At 43.8% G+C, this 25,129-nt stretch overlaps 1 protein-coding gene and 1 non-coding gene across 2 annotated transcripts; both read left to right on the top strand.

Moving 5' to 3' along the window:
• The first annotated feature begins 1,664 nt into the window (after positions 1-1,664).
• On the top strand, positions 1,665-14,575 carry AADACL3 (arylacetamide deacetylase like 3). Its single transcript, XM_005544757.4, has 4 exons — positions 1,665-1,894; positions 4,967-5,183; positions 6,369-6,432; positions 11,067-14,575. The coding sequence occupies exons 1-4, from the start codon at positions 1,727-1,729 to the stop codon at positions 11,839-11,841; spliced, it is 1,224 nt and encodes a 407-aa protein (XP_005544814.3). The 5' UTR covers positions 1,665-1,726; the 3' UTR covers positions 11,842-14,575.
• Positions 14,576-20,727: 6,152 nt separating this feature from the next.
• On the top strand, positions 20,728-20,831 carry LOC123571186 (small nucleolar RNA U13). Its single transcript, XR_006695364.1, has one exon. It is a non-coding gene; the product is annotated as a small nucleolar RNA U13 (small nucleolar RNA).
• Positions 20,832-25,129: the final 4,298 nt, after the last annotated feature.

The raw sequence follows: 25,129 nt of genomic DNA, 5'->3' as shown, positions 1-25,129 counted from the left end.
AAGAAAGAAAGAAAGAAAGAAAGAAAGAAAGAAAGAAAGAAAGAAAGGAAGGAAGGAAGGAAGGAAGGAAGGAAGGAAGGAAGGAAGGAAGGAAGGAAGGAAGAAAGAAAGAAAGAAAGAAAGAAAGAAAGAAAGGCAGGCAGAGAGGGAGGGAGGGAAGGAAGAAAGGAAGGAAGAAAGGAAAGAAAGAGAAAGAAAGAGAGAGAAAGAAAGAAAGAAAGAAAGAAAGAAAGAAAGAAAGAAAGAAAGAAAGAAAGAAAAAGAGAGAGAAAGAAAACAAGCTTCAGGCCGGCTTCCTGACATCTAATTAAGTCTTCCCATGTGCCAGACTCATAGTAGTGCTTGACACAGGCTGGTGCTCTTGAGGCAGCCAACAATCCTGTGGAGTGGGGAGTACTATTATTATCCCCATTTGACAGACTTGGAAACTGAGGCTGAGTGCACATAACTTGCTCATGATCAGCATGCTGGCATTCGGCAGAGCCAGGATTTAAATCCAAGTGTTGCAAATGCAGGGTTTCTCAACCACCTTACTGTCAGCTTGGTGGACTGCATAAGTCTTTGTGCATTGCAGGAAGTTTGGCAATATCCCTGGCCTCTTGTCTATGGCACTCCAGCACCAGCCCTCTGCCCCTTCCTGAGTGGGGACAACAAAAATGTTTCCAGATATTCCCATATCTTCTGGGAGGTAAAATCTCCCCTGTCTGAGAACCACTGCTCTCTCACTCAAGCAGGGAGGCAGGAGACACAGCACATATTGCTATTGTTACTGCAGATGTGGGACTTGGTTGTTAGGGGAAGATTTCCAACGGTGACATCAACCTTTGACCTGACCTGGAAAGGCAAGCAATCACAGTTTCCTGGATTTGCAAGAAAGAGGACAAAGCCTGTCTATTCATTCCGTCACTCCATAGGCATTTGCTGAGCACCTACAAGTACCAAGCGCTGATCCAGCCTCTGGTGATAAAATGGCACAAAAAGAAAATCCCTGTCTTCCCAGACAATAAGCAGACAAGTGAGGCAGGTGATGATAAAGGTCACAGGGAAAAACCAAGCAGTGCGGGGGTGAGGAAGGTGGGGGATGGGGAAGATGGGGGATGGGGAAGGGCGGGGGATGGGGAAGGTGGGGGATGGGGAAGGTGGATGTAGTCATGCTGGCGGGAGTTAATTTAAATAAGATTGCCAGGGATGCCCTCACTGAGAAGGCAACATTTGAGCAGAGACCAGCAAGAGGGGAGGCATGGAGCCCGGCCAAGGTCTGGAGGAAGAATGGCATACAGAGAATGGCTTGCTGTACAACAGCTCTGGGACCTCCTCCACAGGCTGATGGATGGATGATAAGCTGGAGTTGAATCAGGGAGTCGGGGGACGAGGTCCAAGGACCGGTGGGAGGTTTTGTGTTTGTGATGTCCATTGTGACTTGTGGCTTACCCAAGACTGTTTCTAGTTAGCAGTGCCAGATTGTAAGCTGAGACTCTAGAACTTTCTTTTCTGGCTGGATCAGGCTGGATGGGCCACCTTCTCCTCTGCATGGGCCCTGTCCTAGAACCACATCCTCACCTGAGTCTGTGACTCATCTGGGCTGGGTCAGTGTTTGTGGGACGGAGGGAGGTGGGGAAGGGCAGGTGTGACTTATAAATGGAAGAGATCTGTGGCTCCGAACCATGTCCTAAATGGTTTACACTGCGCACAGCTTCCTCTCAGCCCGCTCTGAGCTGGAAGCACCATGTGGGTCCTGGCCCTGATCTTCCTGGCAGCAGACTGTGTGTTCTCACTAGGGGTCACTCTGTGGGTCATTTGCAGCCAGTTTTTCATTGTGCACATCCCGGCAGCAGTTGGCCACCCCGTGAAACTGAGAGTCCTTCATTGCATCTTCCAGCTGCTGGTGACATGGGTGAGTTTTGTGTTTTGTGTGTCCCCTCCAGCTGAGCATTAAGGAAGGGAACAGGAACAATCACACACCAGAAGCTTCTAGCTGAATGAACACTGGTATTATGGGGCCCGCAGTGACGGGGAATCACACCTTCTGAAACCTGCATAATCTCTATTCGGTGGTTCTCAGCCTCTTTGGGTGTTTCTGAAGCTGGCCCCGGCTAATAACCACAAAATTCGAAGAATGATCTGCTTTCTCAGTTAACAGAAGGAGAAAACCAGTCTGGTTCTATCCACCTGTGTGTCTCCCATCTGACTTTCTTTTTTGTTGTTGGTTTGTTTTATTTTTTAAATTGAGGTAAAACATGCACATAAAATTTACCACCTTTCCCATTTTTAAGTGTACATTTCATGTGTCCATAAATGCGTCCATATTATTCACAGCACTCGCCACTCTCTGAAGTTGTGAAGATACGAATGAATTTTCCTGAGTCTCTGGGCCCCCATTGCTGTCTGCCTGCTAGCTAGAGTCAGCAAGCCACAAAGTAAACAGGTAGCAGATGAGTAAATTAGTGTCGGTGAGCAAAACTACAGAATATGACTTTAAAAATATGTTGTTGCTTTTGAGAGCTAGAAAGCTATCTAGGTAACATCTGGTGTAATTTGTTCAAATACCTGTAAATGGAACTGTGTAGGTGTTGCCAATATGGATTTCTTATAGTTTTTCTTGTACTTTGACAGAAATTGAATATACAAAATATTTTTTTGTAAGTTTCTTACATAACGAAAAGCAATCGCCAGCGCCTCTTCTCAAGAGACACCCTAGGTGTTTCTTCTATGTTATTCAAAATAACTTCTATGCTATTCAAAAGAATGTAGCTATTATCTAAAAGAGAAGATCCCGGGAACTCAAGTCTTCTGATCTCCAGAGTCAGCTTTTATAAGATGCAGTGATTGGGTCCTAGGTTTTCCTGCCCTTGACTCTCAGATTCTGTAGTCCAGGCTCCCAAATACAGTGACTCGATTTCCTCCTTTACAAAGTAGGGAAAATTGCCCCTGCTTCACAGCATTTTGTGGAGACTGCATGAATAACCCTCTCCAGAGGGCTTATTATAATGCCTGGCACAGAGGGAGCCCTCTCTAAATAGTAGCCATTGTTACTCTTTCTTGATTCATTTATTTTTTATGCAAAGATGTGTCATGCAACTGCTGTGTGTCCTGCGCCAGTTCTGGGCCCTAGGGCCAATGACAGGTGAGAAAGATAAAGTTCCCACAGGTCTGCCTTGAGGCAGTTTGTAGGGTCCAGGCTGTGGGGGGCGGGGAAGTGGTCCATAAAGGACCTAACCCACAAGTGAACAAGCTACAGATAAACAGCTTCCCAAAGTGGAGAATGCAAGGAGGACAGCAAAACCCATCAGGGGAGTCAAGCAGGGCTTCTCTCTTTGGGCTCCTTGAGCCTCTGGGGTCACAGAACACAAGGGGGTCATGTATTTGGATGGGGTCAAAATTACCCTATTTTCACAACTAACTTCCAATTGAAATTCTTTCTATGAGGAATGAGGGCAACAAACCACAGCCCTGAAAGCCAGACCTTGACTTTGTCACCAAAGAGGAATCAGACATATTTGCATAGCCTATTAGATATGGTGGAAACTCATGTATTCTCCTCATTTCTTTGAAACTAGGGTAGTGTCAGGCAGCAGCTAGATCTTACTACTCTATGTGCTAGTAAGGAAACACCTATGTTACTATGTCATACATTTTAATATTTTGATAAGTATATTTAAATAAAACTGCTTTTCTTTATAATCCCATGTATTTATTTTATGTATTTAAAAATGTTCTGGGCTGGGTGTAGTGGCTCACACCTGTAATCCCAGCACTTTGAGAGGCTGAGGTGGGAGGATCGTTTGAGTCCAGGAGTTTGAGACCAGCCTGGGTGACATAGTGAGGCCTCTGTCTTTCCAGAGAAACAAAACAAAACAAAACAAAACAAAACAAAAGTTCTCAAATGAGGCCTGCAGTCTTTTACCCGTGGCCAAATCTGCTGTGGCACAGACAAGGATTAGGAAACACTGGAAAGGATAACCAGAGGAAGAGCCCTCTTTATTTATATATTTTTAACTTTTTTTTTGAGCTGGAGTTTCACTCTCATTGCCCAGGCTGGAGTGCAATGGCATGATCTTAGCTTATTGCAACCTCTTCCTCTCGGGTTCAAGAGATTCTTCCACTTCAGCCTCCCAAGTAGCTGGGAATACAGGAACCCACCACCACACCCGGCTAATTTTTGTATTTTTAGTAGAGATGGGGTTTCACCATGTTGGCCAGGCTGGCCTTGAACTCCTGACCTCAAGTGATCCACCAGCCTTGGCCTCCCAAAGTGCTGGGATTACAGGCATCAGCCACTGTGCCTGGCTGTGTTTTCAACTCTTTATGAAACCTTGACATATACCAAAGGGGGAACAGGGTGCCCACTCTCCAGTGTCACCATCACTGACTCCTGGCCCATCTCCCTTCCTTGTGTCCCTAAATGTCCCTAACTTTTCCCTCATTTTCATTTATTTAAGAAGCTAATCTTGGACATCATATTATTTCATCCTAAAATTGTTCAGTAGGCATTTTCAAAAGATATGAACTCCCCCTTCCTGTTTTTAAAAAATGTACCCACACTATAGTTAGCTACACAGGCTTGGGGTGGCCAGATTGGCTGGGATGGCACAGGAAGGCCTCCCTGGAAACAGAGGTCGCGCCCGGGCTGAGGTGGAGCAGGGCCTCGTGGTGGAGGTGGGTGTTGCAAGTACAGGGGCCATCGAGGGCGCCCAGAAGTCTGGCTTGTAGTGGCTGGAGTGGAAGGTGTCAGGAGAGTGGGTTGAGAGGAGCTGGCTGGTGCTGTGGTCACCTGGGCCTGCATGAGAGTGGATTTTCCTGCAGGTGTCCTGAGGGCACTGAGGGCTTGAGCAGGGCTGTGGTCCAATCTGACTGCAGTTTCCAATCACTCCTTTTGTCACCTGTGGAGGGTAGGTTGTGAAGGCCAGACTCCAGATGGCCTGTGAAGAAACCCATCTCGACAGATTTCTTCTTCTCTCTCCAACAGGGGATGATTTTTGAGAAGCTCAGAATCTGTTCTATGCCCCAATTCATCCGTTTCGTGCACGATCTGCCGCCGCTAAAGTACGACCCCGATGTTGTGGTCACAGATTTCCGCTTTGGGACAATCCCTGTGAAGCTGTATCAGCCCAAGGCATCCACCTGCGCCCTGAAGCCTGGCATCGTGTACTACCACGGTGGCGGGGGCGCCCTGGGGAGCTTGAGTAAGAACCCTTTTCTCAGACCTCCCAAAGGGTGGTGGCACCCCTTAACATGACTTGAAAGAATGGGCATCTTCCTGGGGCTTAAAGTCTGCTATTATTACCAGGGAACACCAGGGTAGTTCATGGTTTGCAGATCATTGAGGGGGCAAAAATATGGGATATATTGCCCTCTTATGTATCTCCTTATTTACCTAAATGTAATCCTTAGTTAAATGCAATAATACTGTAATATAAGGAAGGATACTGTAAGGTAAAGATCCTGAAATATACCCTTACTTGCATTTATATGTGTACATATGTATATACATATAAATATATACATGTATATATCACTACTCTACTTATAATCACCACCTCTATTTAGTTGGAAATAAGGATATTTTAAATGAAAAGAATTAAAACACAGCATTTTGTGTCACATCAGGTGTTGCTAAGACAAATTCTGGTACAGACAAATAGGAAGATTTGAGAAAAATCAATGAGAGGAAAAAGTCACTACTGAGACAAGTTTACTATCTTAATTATTACTCCCAGGGAATTGGGAGAGGGGAAACATCTTTATATGCTTTCTAATCTGTGGAATGCCAGGGTCCCAGTGTGGCAGCCTTTGAGAATAAGGGATTTAATGCAAGGGTGATGTTGGTTTTGTCTATATGAGAATGATAGTAACAGCCAATATTTATTAAGCAATATTTATTAATATTACTAATTACACACAGGCACTGTGAGAACCCTGCAGGTGGATGATCTCATTCTAACTCCAACACTCTATGAGTTAGATATTATCATTACCCCAGTTCACAGATGAGGAAATCAAGCCTCAGGAGGTTAAGAGGCGTGCTAGGCACTATGTCATCTCAAACTAGAAGGAGGCAAAGATGAGATTTGAACTCCAGTCTGTCTGAATCCAGAGCTCACACCCTAAACCTCTGCACTCTACAGTCAAACAGCTTTGCAGATATTTTTAATGACTTGTAGGATGGATCGGAGGGTGGGCATCTTAGAGAAAGTTGTTCAGGCAGTACCACGAAGGAGAATCAGTGAGAAGATTGACCGGCGCTTTGCTGGAGTAGAGGAAAACCTAGTCAGCGTCGGCTCAAGGGCTGTGTCTATAAGAAGAAGACAGCAACAATGGCTGGCAAAGGAAGCCTTCCTAGTGAATGTTAAAAACCATTTATTTTCTAGAAACCCACCATGGCATATGCTCTCGTTTGTGCAAGGAGAGTGACTCTGTGGTTCTGGCAGTTGGGTGAGTAAAGGGGAGATTCCAGGGAGCCAGCAGGGAGCAAGGCTCTGATGTGGAGAGATGGGGTGGGAAGAAGAAATGGGGGTGGGGGGTGGGAGCAGATTGGTGCTGGAGGAAGCCCAGAGGCGAGGATGGGCTGGGAGAAGCCAGTGAGTAGAGAAAGAGAAGGCAGCTGGGTGCGGTGGCTCACGCCTGTAATCCCAACACTTTGGGAGGCCACAGCAGGCGGAATTCTTGAGCCCAGGAGTTCAGACCAGCCTGGGCAACATAGTGAGATCCCATTTTTACAAAAAATACAAAAATTAGCCAGGTGTGGTGGTATATGCCTGTAGTCCCAGCTACTTGGGAGGCTGAAGTGGAAGAAGAACCTGAGCCTGCGAGGTTGCAGTGAGCCATGATTGCGCCACTACACTCAGCCCGGGTGACAGAACAAGACCCTGTCTTAAATAAAACAAAACAAGAAAAAGAGAGTGAGAGAAAAATAAGGGGAGGTGAAGACAGATGGAGAGACAGAGAATGGGGAACCCCTTCCTCTGTGCATGTGGGCCTTGGGTTTGTTTAAACAGAGGCGTTTTGTGCGTTTGGAAGCTGGGTAGGAGGTGGTCTTCTTTAAGCAGATGAGGTGCAGAGTTTCACTACACGAACACCTGGGTGACATAGCTCTTCTTTGAGTAAAACAGCCCTGCACCTCCCTCTGCTAAATGCCTGTGGTACCCTGTACCATCACTCAAACAACCGAAATGCTGCCACATCCACTTCCAAGTGCTCCCAAAAGGGAGGTCCCTCTGGCAGAGACCCACTGAAGAAAGCGAGAAAAACAAAAACAAAACCAAACCCATTGTCTCTCCTAATGGATCTCTGACAGTCACCACCCAGCCTGGAGCCTCAAAGAGGGCGTGGTGGGCATTGGGTCCCCTGTTCTGCTGCCTGACGCAGCATCACACACATGGTTCCTCCTGGTTAAGGTTTCCTGTAGTTTCATGTAAAGGTACACACTCTAAAGAAATATCAGTTCTCTGCGTCTCAGTGGGGATACATATGCCAACTTTCTTATGGCACAACTACCTGAAGAGAGTAGAAAATGAAGAGATGAAGCTGGGCACAGTGGTTCATGCTTGTAATCCCAGCACTTTGGGAGGCCAAGGTGGGTGGATCACTTGAGGCCAGGAGTTCAAGACCAGCCTGGCCAACATGGTGAAACCTTGTCTCTACTAAAAATACAAAAATTAGCCAGACGTGGTGGCATGTGCCTGTAGCCCCAGCTACTCAGGAGGCTGAGGCAGGAGAATTACTTGAACCGGGAAGGCAGAGGTTACAGTGAGCTGAGATGGCGCCACTGCACTCTAGCCTGGGTGACAGAGTAAGACTCCGTCTCAAAAAAAAAAAAAAAAAAGAAAAGAAAAGAAAAACAAAATTAAGAGATGAGATGAGAGAGAGAACTGGATAAACCCCTGACTTTACAATTCTTAGCTCCAGAAGGGTTTCTACCATGGGATGTTGCTGGACACCTTATCCTTCTGGTTGTGCCAAACCAAGAGATTGTCAGTAGAACATGCTAGCAAGTCTCTGCTAGAAAGTTATTTTCTAAATCCAAGGTAGACAGGATTTTGGAGTTAAGGGCATTGCTTTCCAGGACTTCCTATTCCCAGGTGGCCTGAAATGGGGGTATGGAATGGAAACGGCATCAGCCATTTGTTGGTCCCATAGAGTATTTCTGTTTCTTTCTCTTTCCTTTCTTTCTTTTTTTTTTTTTTTTATTTGTGGCCAGCATTGAAAAATAGTGAACTTTCTCACAAAATCTGGATTTCTGGAATCTCTTAGCAATACCAGGTAGGCATGGCAGCAATGGTGTTGAGTGTACATAGCTTGTTTGGAAGAGTGCTGTATATCTCTGGCCTCTGGTGGTACAGTCAGTCCTCAACACTGTCGACAGGTTCTTGGAACTATGACTTGGAGTAAAACCAATTTTACCTATTACAAAACCTAGGCTAATTGATATAAACAGAATTAAGCTCTAATGGTATAATCCTGGCCACAAAACACCAGCAAATTTATTAAATTTTTTAAAAATTTATTTTACTACTTTTATATTTTATCATTTTTTTTTCTTTTTCTTTTTCTTTTTTTTGAGACAGAGTCTCGCTCTGTCACCCAGGCTGGAGTGCAGTGGCGCGATCTCGGCTCACTGCAAGCTCCGCCTCCTGGGTTCACGCCATTGTCCCGCCTCAGCCTCCTGAGTAGCTGGGACTACAGGCACCCGCCACCGTGCCCGGCTAATTTTTTTGTATTTTTAGTAGAGACGGGGTTTCACCGTGTTAGCCAGGATGGTCTCGATCTTATGACTTTGTGATCTGCCCGCCTCGGCCTCCCAAAGTGCTAGGATTACATGCATGAGCCACCGCACCCGGCCTATCATTTTCTTTAGTAGAGGTGAGGGCTTGCCATGTTGCCCAGGCTGGTCTCAAACTTCTGAGGTCAGGCAATCCTTCTTCCTCAGCTTCTCAAAGTGCTGAGATTACAGGCATGAGCCACTATGCCTGCTGTAAGCTTCTAAATAAAGACCAAAACCTGCTAATATTAAAAATTGAAATAAACATGAGCTATACATATATTTTTAAAAGATTGATAAAAACAAAAAGATAATTGTTTGCCCAATTCTTGGTGAATCAGTGAGTGATGGTGGTCATTCTGGTGGTGGGTTAAATCTAGGAATAAATGTTTGCAAGGTGAAAATTGTCAGGAGTACCTCTGACCATCTCCCAGTTCAAAACTAAGCACTCACAAATGTGGCAGGCTCACTGAGAGCTTCTGTACTGCATCATTTATTTTTGTGCAGATGTATGATTATTGTAGACTTTACGCATTTTTTTTTGTTTGTTTGTTTTTGAGATGGGCTCTCCCTCTGTCACCCAGGCTGGAGTACAATGGTGCGATCTCGGCTCACTGCAACTTCCGCCTCCTGGGCTCAAGCGATTCTTGGGCCTCAGCCTCCTGAATAGCTGGGACCACAGATGCACACCACCACACCTGGCTAGTTTTTTGTATTTTTGGTAGAGGCAGGGTTTCACCATGTTGCCCAGGCTAGTTTTGAACTCCTGAGCTCAGGCGATCCATCTGCCTTGGCCTCCCAAATTGCTGTGATTACAGGCGTGAGCCACTGTGCTTGGCTGACTTTATAAATTTTTTTTTTTTTTTTTTTTTTTTTCTGAGACAGAGTTTCACTCTTGTTGCCCGGGTTGGAGTACAATGGCGCGATCTCAGCTCACCACAACCTCTACCTCCTGGGTTCAAGGGATTCTTCTGCCTCAGCCTTCCTGAGTAGCTGGGATTATAGGCATGTGCCACCGCGCCCGGTTAATTTTGTATTTTTAGTAGAGACAGGGTTTCTCCATGTTGGTCAGGCTGGTCTTGAACTCCTGACCTCAGGTGATCCGCCTGCCTCGGCCTCCCAAAGTGTTGGGATTACAGGCGTGAGCCACCGCACCTGGCTGGCTTTATGCATTTTTCATTTTGCAATAACGTATATTCCTTCATCTATTCGGTTTCCAACTCACTTATTCTAATTCAGGGTCATGGGGGCTGGATCCTATCCCTGCAGCTTAGGGAACAAGGCAGGAACCCGCCCTGGACAGGACACCCTCCTATCGCAGGGCATACTCACACCTACACCCACATTCACTTGGACCGGGACAATTTAGACATGCTCATGAATATAACATACACATCTTTGGGATGTGGGAGGAAACTGGAAGACCGGGAGAAAACCCACACAGACATGAGGAGAATGTGCAGACTCCACACAAACAGTAGTAGCCTAGGCTGGAGTCATTTTTCTTCCTTTCATCAATATAATGAAACAATGTTGAATGAAATGACATTATTTGAGGGCTGCTTTTTTTTTTTTCTTCTTTGAGACAGAGTCTCACTCTGTCTGTCGCTCAGGCTAGAGTGCAGTGGCGTGATCATAGCTCACTGTAGCCTCAACCTCCCAGGCCCAAGCGATCCACTTGCCTTAGCCTCCTGAGTAGCTGGGACTACAGGCATCCACCACCACACCCAGCTAATTTTTTGTATTCTTTGTAGAGATGGGGTCTCACCATGTTGCCCAGGCTGGCCTTGAACTCTTAGACTCAAGGGATCGGCCCGCCTCGGCCTCCTAAAGTGCTGAAATTAAAGGCATGAGCCACTGGCCTGGCCGACCTGCTGTATTTAAGTCTATAAGATCCCCCCTAACAAAATCTGTAGGTATGGCATGATTAATTAAAAACCCAAGCAGGCCTTGAAGTTGCTCATACAAGAATCATAAAACAGGAAGCAGGAGCAGGTGAGTCAGGGAAGCAACATGAGGTAGGTTCAGGAAGATGGGGCCAGTGTGGGTGATATTTACACTGTTGGCCAATTGGTGGATGTCTCGTGACATAGGTCCCCCATTAGGGCATTGAGATAGTAGGAATGGCACCTGCCTAGGTATGTGGGCTGTATGTGTCTCGTCTCATTTAAACCTCACACCTAACTACCTGCTCAAGTTTCAGAAAGGGAAGTGAATGGACTAATTTGGGCTAAAAGATGCTAGACGCTGATATTTTTGGATCTGCTGGGACGTTGGGTATCAACTGTGTTTCTTGATTCCTTTTCAGTTACCGCCAGTTACCTAAGCATAAGTTTCCAGTGCCAATAAGAGACTGCTTGGTGGCCACCATCCACTTCCTGAAGTCCCTGGATGCACACGGAGTGGATCCAGCCCGGGTTGTGGTCTGTGGTGACAGTTTGGGAGGGGGAATAGCCACGGTGGTTTGTCAAAAACTTGTGGACAGGCCAGATCTGCCCCGGATCCGAGCTCAGATCCTGATCTACGCCAGTCTCCAAGCCCTGGATTTACAAACCCCTTCCTTTCAACAGAGTAGAAACATCCCCCTGCTCAACTGGAGTTTCGCCTGCTACTGTTTTCCTCAATACCTGGACTTCAGCTCCTCCTGGCAAGAGGTCATCATGAAAGGCGCCCATTTGCCTGCCAAAGTTTGGGAAAAGTACAGAAAGTGGTTGGGCCCGGAAAACATCCCCGAGAGGTTTAAGAAGAGGGGCTACCGACCGATACCCCCTGAGCCCGTGAATGAAGCTGCTTACTTGGAAGTAAGTGTTGTCCTGGATGTGATGTGCTCGCCTCTGATTGCAGAAGATGACGTAGTGTCTCAGCTCCCGGAAACTTGCATCGTGAGCTGTGAGTATGATGCTCTCCGGGACGATTCACTGTTGTACAAGAAGAGGCTGGAAGACCTGGGAGTGCCCGTGACCTGGCACCATATGAAGGATGGTTTCCATGGAGTGCTCACCACCATTGACATGAGCTTCTTTCACTTTCCGTGCTCCATGAGAATTCTGAATGCGTTAGTCCATTTCATAAAGGGGCTGTGACCATCTTTCTTCTCTGCTGGTACTGCGGTGTGGATTCCACTGGCCTCCAGCCTCCCACAGGGCTCTCTGTTGCTGATTTAGGTGGTGCATAGTGGGGCTAGGGAAGGGGTGGAGGTTGCTGTCACTTTTCTAGTCCAGGTTCTAGAACCACATGATGCATGCTCCTGATGTCCAGAGGATGTGGTAGAAAAGACAGGTTTGGGGGTGGGAGTGGGGGTCTCTGTCTCTGTTCTCTGTTGGGAAAATCTAGGCTGACAATCTTCAGTGGCCATTTGTGGGAGTGAATCAGCAGGTAAGAGCTGTTCTCAGCCTCCCTATGGGGCAGTTCAGGCTCTCCAGATTGATCCAGACTGTGTGTGACTTGTGTCCACTTGGCTGGACTTTGAAATAGCACAAGGACAACACGCATAACCTCACGGGGCTTTCCCAATGAGGCTCAGAGGCAGGAGCTCTGATGCTCTCGGCTGCTGTGAGGTAGTGGTGGTGGTGGAGAAACTGGCTTCACCCACCTTCTCTTCTGTGAACAGTAGTGACTTTTCCTGCTGTTTCTCAGCCTCTGGGATCAGAGTCTTGACTGCCTGGGCTGGAAACGTTAAGATAGAATGGATAGAGCTTCCACAGTTGTTGGCATCGAGTGGTGGGTGAAGACAGCCTGCAGCTGCCCGACTTGGGGAGCTCTGGAGCTCCTGGAATCAAAGCCTGGCTTCCAACCAGAAGCCCCAAAGCAATATTCTAAGAGTTTGAGGAGAGAAGTTGGGAGGGAAGTGGGGTCCTGAGCTAGAGAACCATGAAGGCTGAGTCTAACTAGATAACCCTGTCCACAGTGCAAAGTCAAGACAGCCAAAGGAACAGAAGATGTATTCGTGAGAACTATTTCTTTTTTAAGACATGGAACCAACTCAAATTGGCCTCCATTAGAAAGAGAATAGATTGGCTTAGGTAGCGATGCATGCTAGGCATACATTAGGCAAGGTTTGATCCAGGAACTCACACAGTGCCATCAGCTGTCCTGTCTTCTCTGCTCTGTTCTTCTCTCCTCTTAATGCCACCTTCACCTCTCCATGTGGTGGCACTGATCAGCTTGATGCTTACCTTCTCCCAGGGTCAAGTTCATTATCATGGACTTGCCTCATTCTCAGCAGTCCCAGAAAAAAACCTCATTGCAACTTAATGGCTTTGTTGGCTTTCTGAGCAATGTGTCCAGTTGCCACAGCCAAGGGAATGGAATGATCTAAATGACCATTCCCAAGTCCTATGCCATCTTGAGAGTGGAGGGTGGAGTCAATTCACCTTGGTGCTTGGACTAAACGTGGGGTGGTAAGTGACAACTTCCCTAATTGAAGGGTAAATGGTTGTTGGGTGGACACCAACACTTATTCTACTACAGAAGCTAAATTGAACCCTCAGGCAGGATATGTGAAAGTGGCAAGAGGTGTCAAGGACCACTGGGCAAGTTGGCCAACTGTTCCTTAGGAATGAAAATTCATTTGAAAAGAATGGTCAGGCTCCCGTGCTGGCCCCACCTGGTCTTCTGGAGGCTCTGATCTTGGTTAGTTAGTGGTCTTTACAGGTCAAGGTCAAGGCCATTGCACAAAAAACCCTGTGCATGCCCTTAACTTGCTTTCAGTTGAATATTTGGGTTGAACTATGAGGCAGAGAGGAATCCTGTTGGGTGACTCCTTGCTCTATTCACAGTTGACCAGCAGGTGGTTTGTTGGAGAAACAGTAACCATCCCCTGAAAACACACACTGTGGTAGCCACTCAACTGTTGAAGAGCACTGGAGTCCAAGGGGTGAGGCCGCCTCTGAGACAGGCCTCTGAGTTGAGTCTGGGAGAGGCTCCCTCCCTGGAGTGTTGCTTTTCTTGTTTCACCCCTGCCTCTGGAGATGGGTGGAGGAACATGAGCTGACCTTCTGGGAAGTTAGGTTGGCGAGAAGTTGCTGAGGCACTGCCGGGCCGTGCCCAGTAGAGAGGAATGTATAACATTTTAAGAGGCTGAGAGCACCCCTGGCTGGGCTCATGCCCATGGCAGCTTCCTTCTGCAGATCATGGGAGAAATCAAGCACTTTCACCTAATGGCTAGATGATTGATTTGGGGATGAAATTCTCCACTCCTCTCCTTTACCACATCACCACTATCCTTCCTGCAATCCACCCACGAGACTCACTGAGTGGAAAAGGGATAGGAATGAATGTTCACCCAGGGCCAGCTACATGCTAGGCACTGTACTGGACCGTTTAAATTTGCCACCTCTTAGGTTCCTCACATTAATCTTACAGAGTAGGTACAGGCATACCTATGGATATTGCAGATTCAGTCCCAGACCACAGCAATAAAGCAAGTCACATGAACTTTTTCTTTCCTTAGTGTATATAAAATTACATTTCCACTATATTAGTTTATTAAGTGTGCAATAGTGTTCTGTATTTAAAAAGCATGTACATACTTTAATTTAAATATACCTTGTTGCTTAAAAATGCTAACAATCGTCTGAGCCTTCAGTGATTGCAGTAGCCTAGGCTACCACCGTCTATATGGTTTGCACATTCTGCCCATGTCTGCATGGGTTTTCTCTGAGTCCTCCAGATTTCTCCCAAATTCCAAAGATGTGTATATTACATTCATGGGAATGTCTAAATTGTCATAATCTTTTTGCTGGTTGATGGTCTTGCCTTCATGTTGGTGCTGCAGGTGGTGGTTGCTGAAGGTGGGGGTGGCTGTGGCAATTTCTTTTTTTTTTTTTAATTTATTTATTATTATTATACTTTAAGTTGTAGGGTACATGTGCATAACGTGCAGGTTTGTTACATATGTATACTTGTGCCATGTTGGTGTGCTGCACCCATCAACTCGTCATTTACATCAGGTATAACTCCCAATGCAATCCCTCCCCCCTCCCCCCTCCCCATGATAGGCCCCGGTGTGTGATGTTCTCCTCCCTGAGTCCAAGTGATCTCATTGTTCAGTTCCCACCTATGAGTGAGAACATGCGGTGTTAGGTTTTCTGTTCTTGTGATAGTTTGCTAAGAATGATGGTTTCCAGCTGCATCCATGTCCCTACAAAGGACACAAACTCATCCTTTTTTATGGCTGCATAGTATTCCATGGTGTATATGTGCCACATTTTCTTAATCCAGTCTGTCACTGATGGACATTTGGGTTGATTCCAAGTCTTTGCTATTGTGAATAGTGCTGCAATAAACATACGTGTGCATGTGTCTTTATAGCAGCATAATTTATAATCCTTTGGGTATATACCCAGTAATGGGATGGCTGGGTCATATGGTACATCTAGTTCTAGATCCTTGAGGAATCGCCATACTGTTTTCCATAATGGTTGAACTAGTTTACAATCCCACCAACAGTGTAAAAGTGTTCCTATTTCTCCACATCCTCTCCAGCACCTGTTGTTTCTTGACTTTTGAATGATCGCCATTCTAACTGGTGTGAGATGGTATCTCATTGTGGTTTTGATTTGCATTTCTCTGATGGCCAGTGATGATGAGCATTTTTTCATGTGTCTGTTGGCTGTATGAATGTCTTCTTTTGAGAAATGTCTGTTCATATCTTTTGCCCACTTTTTGATGGGGTTGTTTGTTTTTTTCTTGTAAATTTGTTTGAGTTCTTTGTAGGTTCTGGATATTAGCCCTTTGTCAGACGAGTAGATTGCAAAAATTTTCTCCCATTCTGTAGGTTGCCTGTTCACTCTGATGGTAGTTTCTTTTGCTGTGCAGAAGCTCTTTAGTTTAATGAGATCCCATTTGTCAATTTTGGCTTTTGCTGCCGTTGCTTTTGGTGTTTTAGACGTGAAGTCTTTGCCCATGCCTATGTCCTGAATGGTACTACCTAGGTTTTCCTCTAGGATTTTTATGGTATTAGGTCTAACAGCAATTTCTTAAAATAAGACAACAGTGGATTTGCCACATCAGTGGACTCTTCCTTTCATGAAAGATTTCTCTGTAGCAGGTGATGCTGTTCTATAGCAGTTTTACCCACAGTAAAATTTCTTTCAAAACTGGAATCGGTCCTCTCAAACCCCTATGCTACTTTATCAACTAAGTTTATGTAATATTCTAAATCTTTTGTTGTCATTATAGCATTTTCACCGAGAGTAGATTCCATCTCAAGAAATCACGATTTTTACTTATCCGTAGGAAGCAACTCCTCATCTGCCCAAGTCTGTTCCTGAGATGGCAGCAATTCAGTCATATTTTCAGGCTCCACTCCTAATTCTAGTTATCTTGCTGTTTCCACCACATCTGCAGTTAATGTCTCCCACTGAAGTCACGAACCCCTCAGAGTCATCCATGAGGGTTGGAATCAACTTATTCCAAACTGTTAATGATGATATTTTGACCACCTCCCATAAATCGTGAATGTTCCTCATGGCTTCTGGAATCGCGAATTCTTTTCAGAAGGTTTCCAATTTACTTTGCTGAGGTCCATAAGAGGACTCACTGCCTACGATAACTATAGCCTTACAAATTGTATTTCTTAAATAATTAGACTTGTAAGTCAGAATACTCCTTGATCCATAGGCTGCAAAATGGATATTGTGTCAGCAGGCATGAACACAGTATTAACCTTGTACATCTCCATCAGAGTTCTTGGGTTATCAGGTGTCTTGTAAATAAGCAGTAATATTTTCGGCCAGGCGCGGTGGCTCAAGCCTGTAATCCCAGCACTTTGGGAAGCCGAGACGGGCGGATCACGAGGTCAGGAGATCGAGACCATCCTGGCTGACACGGTGAAACCCCGTCTCTACTTTAAAAAATACAAAAAACTAGCCGGGCGAGGTGGCGGCGCCTGTAGTCCCAGCTACTCGGGAGGCTGGGGCAGGAGAATGGCGTGAACCCGGGAGGCGGAGCTTGCAGTGAGCTGAGATCCGGCCACTGCACTCCAGCCTGGGCGGCAGAGCGAGACTCCGTCTCAAAAAAAAAAAAAAAAAAAGAAATATTTCTAGGTCATAGTGGATCAGGAGTGAAGAAGTCAATTCATTATTCACTCCTTGGGTCCTGTCTTAGACTTTGCCTTCCCAGTAAGCCTTCCTACTCCAGTCAGGGTTAGATTCTTCTCCTTCAGGCTTGCATAGCAGACAGTAGTTCCTCAATCATAGTTCTGAGCACATTGCATTGTGATTATACAGTGACTGAAAATGTGAATCGGATTGGACTAAAGTGTTCCGTAATCCAATCCATACACTGGATTAAAGTGGTGCCCAATTTCTAATGTTCACAGGTGCTTGGAAAAGCAAATGACAATCATCTCTGGATGAAGGAAATATTCTATGCTTTACATTATTTTTGCAAAGAGTTTTTAAAATACCAGCTACATGAGAAGAAAAGAGCTAGAAATAAGAACCCAATGAAACAACAGTAAAAAATCCACATTCTGTAAAAGAGGTCTGCTAACTATGCTCAAGGGGATAAAATATAAATCTGAAATTTGAGGAGGTTGAAAGTGGTAATTAAAAGTTCAGGAGGCAAAACAAAATTTAAAAAATTAAAATGGTAAAAGTAACATAGCATTAATGCACACGCACACACACACATATATATAGGAAACAAATAGAAATTCTAGAACTGAAGAATGCAGTAATCAAAAGAAAAATTCAATGGATAGACCTGTCAAAAGAAAAACTTCAGCCAAGTTAAATTTAAAAGAGTTTAATTGAGCAATGAATGATTCACAAATTGGGCAGCCCCCAGAATCATAGCAGATTCAGAGAGACTCCAGAGGTGCCTTGTGGTGAGAACAAATTTATAGACCAAAAAAGGGGGAAGTTACATACAGAAATTGGAGGTGAGGTACAGAAACAGCTGGATTGGTTACAGGTTGGGGTTTGCCTTATTTGAACATAATTTGAACACTCAGCAGCCTGTGCATGGCTGAAGTATGACTTCTGGGATTGGCTAAGACTCAGCTGTTGTTACAAGTGCATACTTCTAAGTTAGGTGTTCAATCTTGTCTGCCTATTAAGCTAGGTTACGATTTGTCCACAAGGACTCAAATAGAGAAGTGCAGAGTCCTCTTCAGGCCATATTTAGTTTGCTTTAACAGGTTTGATTTCACCTTAGACACACCGGAAGAAAAGTTATGTAAACTGGAATCTAGGTCAGAAGAAACTGTAAGAAATCAAGCATGAAGAGACAAAAGCATAGAAAATACAGAAGAGGGGGCCAGAGGCATTGAGGATTCAGTGATAAGAAAGAACAAATATATAATTGGTGTCCTAGAAGGAGAGTAGAAAGAAAGGAGGCAGGAGCCATATCTGAACAGAAAATAGCTGAGAATTTCCTAAAATGATTGAAAGACATTTATCCATAAATCCAAGAAGCATATTGCAAGCAGCATAAAGCAATCCACTCCTAGATACATCAGAATAATGCTGCAGGAAACCAAGGACAAAGAGAAAATCTTAAAAACAAAACAATTGCCCAAATACCTTAAAAGAATTAGTAGACTGACACCTGTTTTCTCAGAAGCAACAATGACAGTCAGGAAACAGTGGAAAAATATATTCTATGTGTGAAGAAAAGTAACTGCCAAACTGGAATTCTACCCTCACTGAAAATATCCTTCAGAATCAAAGTAAAATAAAGATGTTTTCAGATAAATAGAAACTGAGGAAGTTTGCCACCAGCAGAACTCCTTTAAAGAATATTCTAAAGGGTTCTTCAGGAAAAAGGAAAATGATCACAGATGGGAGGTCAGAGATGAAGAATGGAATAAAAAATAATGCAAATGAAAATTATGTGGGCAAATCTAAGTAAATGCTAACTATAAAATAATAATAAATAACACATGTAATGTAAAATATATAGGAAAGAGAATTAAAGTACACAATAACATATAGGTCTGGAAGGGACCAAATAGAGTTAAATTGTTCTAAGGTCCTTGAGTTTTCTGGGAGGAGGGTAAAAATATCAACCAACATTAGACTTTGCTAAGTCATGAGTGCAGGGTAATTTATTTGGTAAACACTAAAGTAATAGAAAATAGTTTAGTCTATTATGGGAAGTAGAAAAATAATAGTTAAGGGAATTTATATTCTCAAAACAACAATTAAGGGAATTTATAGCCTTAAAAGCATATAGAAGAAAGGAATAAAGGCTGAAAATTAATGAACTAAACATCCATCTCAAAAAACCAAGAAACTGATAACAAAACAAATCCAAAGAAAATACAAGGAACATAATGAAAAAAATTAAGTTTTTAAAAGTATTTTTATACTTACCCTTTTTTTAAAAAAATTATTTTTTATATCTTTAAAGGAATATTTCTGAAATAAAACAATAACACAATAGAGATGATCAACCATATCACGTTTTGGCTCTTGGCAAAGACTGATAAAAGTGGTACTATCTGGTGAGAACAATAAAGGTAAAAGAGAAAAGGCATAAATAATAAATACTAGGCATAAAGGGAACTTTAATAGAAGCCCTAGAGATATAAAAAGATAAGAAGAAGATATTATGAGCAATGTATGTCAAAACTTTTGAAAATTTAGATGCAATGTGAAAATTCCTAGAAAAATACAACTTACCAAAACTGGAAAAGGCAACAGAAAACCTATGTAGTTTTGTACCTAATAAAGATAGCGAATCTAAAATAGAAAAGCCTTCCAACAAAAACAAAACCAAACAGAAACCTCCTGGCCCAGATGGATTGATTTACGTAATATTCAAGGAAGAAGTAACAGCCATACACACACACAAAACCTGATTTAAAAAGGAGCAAAGGCAAAGACCTAAAAAGAGAATTACAGTTAGACCCAACAATCCCATTACTAAGTATTTACCCAAAGGAAAATAAACCCTTCTACCAAAAAGATACCTATATTTGTATATTTATTGCAGCACTATTTACAACAGTAAAGACATGGAATTAACCCGGGTGCCCCTCAATGGTGTGGATTGGATAAAGAAAATGTGGTACAGGCTGGGTGCAGGGGCACACACCTGTAATCCCAGCACTTTGGGAGACTGAGGCTGGTGGATCACTTGAGCTTACGAGTTTGAGACCAACCTGGGCAACGAGGTGAAACCTCGTCTCTACCAAAAAGATAAAAATTAGCCAGATGTGGTGGTACGCACCTGCAGAACCAGCTACTCAGGAGACTGAAACAGGAGGATTGCTTCAGCCTGGGAGGTTGAGGCTGCAATGAGCTGTGATCATGTCAATGCACTTCAGCCTAAGTGACAGAGTAAGACACTGTCTCTGAAAAGAAAAGACAAGAAAAGAAAATGTGGTACATATACATCATGGAATACTACATAGCCATAAAGAGGAATGAAATCATGTTCTGTGTGGCAACATAGATGCAACTGGGGCCATTATCCTAAGTGAATTAATGCAGAAACAGAAAACCAAAAATCACATGTTCTCACTTATAAGTGAGAGCTCAACACTGGGGACACATGGGCACAAACATGAGAACAGTGGACACCAGGGATTCCAAAAGTGGGGAGAGGGAAGGAGGGCAGGTGTTGAAAACTCCCTATTGGGTACCATGTTCACTACTTGGGTGGCAGGATCATTAGAAGCCCAAGTTCTAGGATCTTGCAATATATGCATGTAAAAACCTGCACATACACCCCTTGAACCTAAAATAAAAAATGAAAAACAAAAATATGGGCAAAGGACTTGAATAGACATTTCTCTAAAGTGGGTATATAAATGGCCAATGAGCATGTGACAAGATGCTCGATACTGTTAGTCATTAGGGGAAATTAAATCACAATGAGATGCCACTTCACACCCACGAGGCTGGTTGTTATTTAAAAACTGGAAAATAACAAGGGTTGGTGAGGAGGTAGTGAAATGGGAACCCTCGTGCTCTGCTGGCAGGAATGAGAAATGATGCAGATGCTGTGGAGAACAGATCTTTTTGTGGTTCGTGAGCCTGATGATTGGGTGTTCATGTACGTGTGTGAGATGTGCCACCCTTGAAACTTGTTATGACGTCAGCACGTCACCCATCTGACCTGGAAAAAAAAAAAAAGAAAAGAGAGAAGAAAACAGTTTTGTGGTGCCAATATCACTTCTAGGTATGAACCCAAAGAACTGAAAGCAGGGATTCAAACAGCTACTTGTACACCAGTGTTCATACCAGCATTATTTACAAAAGCCAAAATGTGAAAACACAGCAAATGTCCATCACCAGATGAATGGATAAACAATGTGTTAAATACATACAACGGAAATACCGTTCAGCCATAAAGAGGAATGCAGTTCTGATATGTGCTACAACATGGACGAACCTTGACAACATTATCTCAGGGCAAGAAAACTGACACAGGAGGACCAGTATTATATGATTCCACTTATATGAGATACCTAGACTAGGCAAGTTCACAGAGACAAAGGAGAAGAGAGAATACCAGGGGTTGAGGAGAAAGAGAGAATGGGGAGTTACAGCTTGAAGGGTACAAAGTTTCTGTTTGGGATGCTGGAAAAGTTCCGGAAGGTGTGGAGCAATGGAAACGCCCATACACTCATGGTGGGAATGTAAACTGATACAACCCTCTGGAAAATAATTGGCATTATCTAGTACAGCTGGAGGCACATATGCACTCTCTGATGTAGCAATTCCACTTTTAAGTATTTATCCTAGAGCAGTGGGTTTCAAAGTGAGATCCACAGATGCTTGGAGGTCCCAAGTCCCTTTCAAGGGGCCTGGAGGGTGAAAACAATTTTTTTTTCTTTCTTTTTTTTTTTTTTTTTTTTTTGAGATGGTGTCTCACTCTTGTTGCCCAGGCTGGAGTGCAATGGCGCGATCTCGGCTCACTGCAACCTCTGCCTCCCGGGTTCAAGCAATTCTCCTGCCTCAGCCTCCCGAGTAGCTGGGATTACAGGCACCCGCCACAATGCCCGGCTAATATTTTGTATTTTTAGTAGAGATGGGGTTTCACTATGTTGGCCAGGATGGTCTCTATCTCCTGACCTCGTGATCCGCTCACCTTGGCCTCCCAAAGTGTTGGGATTACAGGTGTGAGCCACTGTGCCCAGCTGACAATTTTCATAATGCTACTAAGATGTTATTTGCCCTTTTCCACTAGAGTGCTGACTTTTTTTTTTTTTTGAGATGGAATTTTGCTCTTGTCACCCAGGCTGGAGTGCAATGGCACGATCTTGGCTCACTGCAACCTCTACCTCCCGGTTCCAGCAATTCTCCTGCCTCAGCCTCCTGAGTAGCTGAGGAGGTGTGCACCACCACCCTCTGGCTAATTTTTGTATTATGACTAGAGATGGGGTTTCACCATGTTGGCCAGGCTGTTCTCGAACTCCTGACCTCAGGTGATCCACCTACCTCGGCCTCCCAAAGTGCTAGAATTACAGGTGTGAGCCACCGCGCCTGGCCCACAGTGCTGACTTTGATGGTGCAAAAGCATTTGTGGGTAAAATTGCTGGCACCTGTGCATGGATCAAGGCAGTGCCATTAATTATATCAGTATCCTTTATTCTTCACTGCCACACACTTACAGTTTAAACAAAAAAAATAAGTTCACTTAAGAATGTTCTTTGATGAAGAAGTATCAGTTATTACTTTGATCAAACCTCGACCCTGAGCAAATGCCTTTTTAGTGCTGTGTGTGATGAAATGGGAAGGAGATACAAATAAGGCACTGATGTTGCACATCCAAGGGTGAGCACTGTCTTGAGAAAGAGCATTTGTGTGGGTGACTGAGTTGTGAACTGAATTAATTAGCTGGGCTTTTTTTTTTTTTTCAATGAAACACCGTTTTTACTTGACAGACCATGATTACTTGCAGACAAACCATGATTACTTAAGTTTGAAATGTTTTCTTTTTGTTGTTGTTGTTTTTGTTTGTTTGTTTTGAGATGGAGTATCGCTCTGTCGCCCAGGCTGGAGTGCTGTGGTGCAATCTTGGCTCACTGCAAACTTTGCCTGCCAGGTTCAAGCGATTCTCCTGTCTCAGCCTCCTGATGAAATGTTTTCTTGATGTTTCCTTGAAAATGAATGAGGTAAGCCTGTCACTTCAAGGAAAACGACTGAGATTAATTGTTGCCAATAACAAAATTTTGAGCTTTCAAACTAGAACTGGAATTTTGGAAAACTTATGGCCACCACTGTGAACTTGACAACTTTCTAACAGTTCAATGCTTTTCTGATGATAACAGTAATGATGTTAGCAAATGCGATTTTTTTTTTTTTTTTTTGAGACAGGGTCTCACTTTGTTGCCCAGGCTAGAGTGTAGTGGTGCAATCGCTGCTTACTGTAGCCTCGACCACCTGGGCTCAGGCTATCCTCCTACCTCACTCTCCCACATAGCTGGGACTACAGCTGTGGATCACCACACCTGGCTAATTTTTGTATTTGTTTGTAGAGATGGGGTTTCATCATGTTGCCCAGGTGGATCTTGAACTCCTGGGCTCAAGTGATCTGCTCGCCTCAGCGTCCCAAAGTGCTGATATTACAAGGTGTGAGCCACTGTATCCAGCAGCAAGTGTGATTTTTAAAAATGTTGTACAGTTTGGAAGAAGATCTACACAGCTTAGTAAAGCAATATTTTCCAGATGACCACCAAAATCACCAATGGGCAAAAAATTTATTCAAATTTTTTTGTTTTGGAAAATGGAGTTAATCTTTATTAAAAAATTAATTATGTTAACATGAAATAAGTTTTTTTGTTATTTTGAAATTAATAAATATATTTTAAATTTCTGTTTTAATTCCTTTCTTTCTTTTTTTGAGACAGGGTCTTTCTCTGTCACCCAGGCTGGAGTGCAGTGGCACGATCACAGCTCCCTGTAGCCTCAAACTCCTGGGCTCAACGGATCCTGCCATCTCAGCCTCCCTAGTAGCTGGGCCTATAGGTGTGCATCACCATGCCTGGCTATTTTTCATGTATATATATTTTTAAGAAATTAGTTTCTCCATGTTGCCCAGGCTGGTCTTGAGCTCCTGGGGCTCAAGTAATTCTCCTGCCTTGGCCTCCCGAAATACTGGGATTGTACACATAAGCCACTGTGCCCAGACTGTTTTAATTTCTAATATGGTAAATATTGATGAATATAACCAATAACATGTTGATAAACTCGCTTTCTGGGAGAAAAAAACCAAACAGCCTGATATGTAGCCTTTGCCAGTTCTGTGGTGGAAATATTCCCACTGTGACTGACGTCAAGCTACCAATGTGACTTCATAGAGCATGTTATTGGGACGAGACCACAACTGGCTCTCATGAGCAGGTACAACCTGGCTCCAGCACCACTAACACAGTCCACTACAGGCGCCCGCCACCACACCCGGCTAATTTTTTGTATTTTTAGTAGAGACGGGCTTTCACTGTGTTAGCCAGGATGGTCTCGATCTCCTGATCTCATGATCCACACGCCTTGGCCTCCCAAAGTGCTGGGATTACAGACGTAAGCCACCGTGCCTGGCCCGGTATAATTCAGTTTTTAAAACCTTTTATTGTCACATAAAACACAAATATCAAAAAGTACATTAAAAATAAATGTACACAGATAAATGAATTATGGAATAGCAAATCCCACAAAAAACACTGAGTTGATCAGGAAATAAAATATTGCCAGCACGCCCAAAGTACTCCACATGCCCCTCCCACTCACAACCCACTCCTCCTCTAAAGGAAACCACTCTCTTGACTTTTATAGCCATCACTCCCTTGCTTTTCTTTATATGCTTAATGCCAAAATATGCTCCTAAACAATAATGTTCAGTTTTGCTTATTTGTGGACTGCACAGGGAGATAGTCTCCAGCATGGGTCAGAAGTACTGTCTCTTCCAAGAGAGGAAGGACAGGTTGGGTTTCATGCTTCACAAGGCCTGTATTTATACATATTCAGCAGGTTTGGGGGAAGCTATTTACACTTATGCGTGGAACTGAGCACATACACAATGGAAGAACATGTATGTAACATACATCTTTCCTAAACAATAATATTTAGCTTTGTGTGTTTGTGGACTACATATAAATGGAATCCTACTGTATGTATTTACTCAAGTCTGGTTTCTTTTCCCCAATATTGTTAATGTTTTTAAGATTCACCCATGTTGCATGTAGCCATGGCTGCTATGACTGTTTTGTACATGATTGTCATCCAAAAGACCACCAGGATGGCTGAATAGCACGACAGCTTTATTGGTGATACCAGTTTGCAAACTGCGGGCAGCATTTTAATATTAAATGAGGTGGAATTTGGCTCTTTATGTCAAAAGGTGAATGTAGGACACAAAGAGAGTTTGTGCACAGCCTCTATAAGCTGGCTGAAACTGGCTTTAGGTCTGCAATAA

Source organism: Macaca fascicularis, chromosome 1, assembly GCF_037993035.2.
Source record: "Macaca fascicularis isolate 582-1 chromosome 1, T2T-MFA8v1.1".
Classification (NCBI taxonomy): Eukaryota; Metazoa; Chordata; class Mammalia; order Primates; family Cercopithecidae; genus Macaca; species Macaca fascicularis.
The sequence above is the reverse complement of the archived record's forward strand: the minus strand, read 5'-3'. Positions and strand labels throughout refer to the sequence as shown.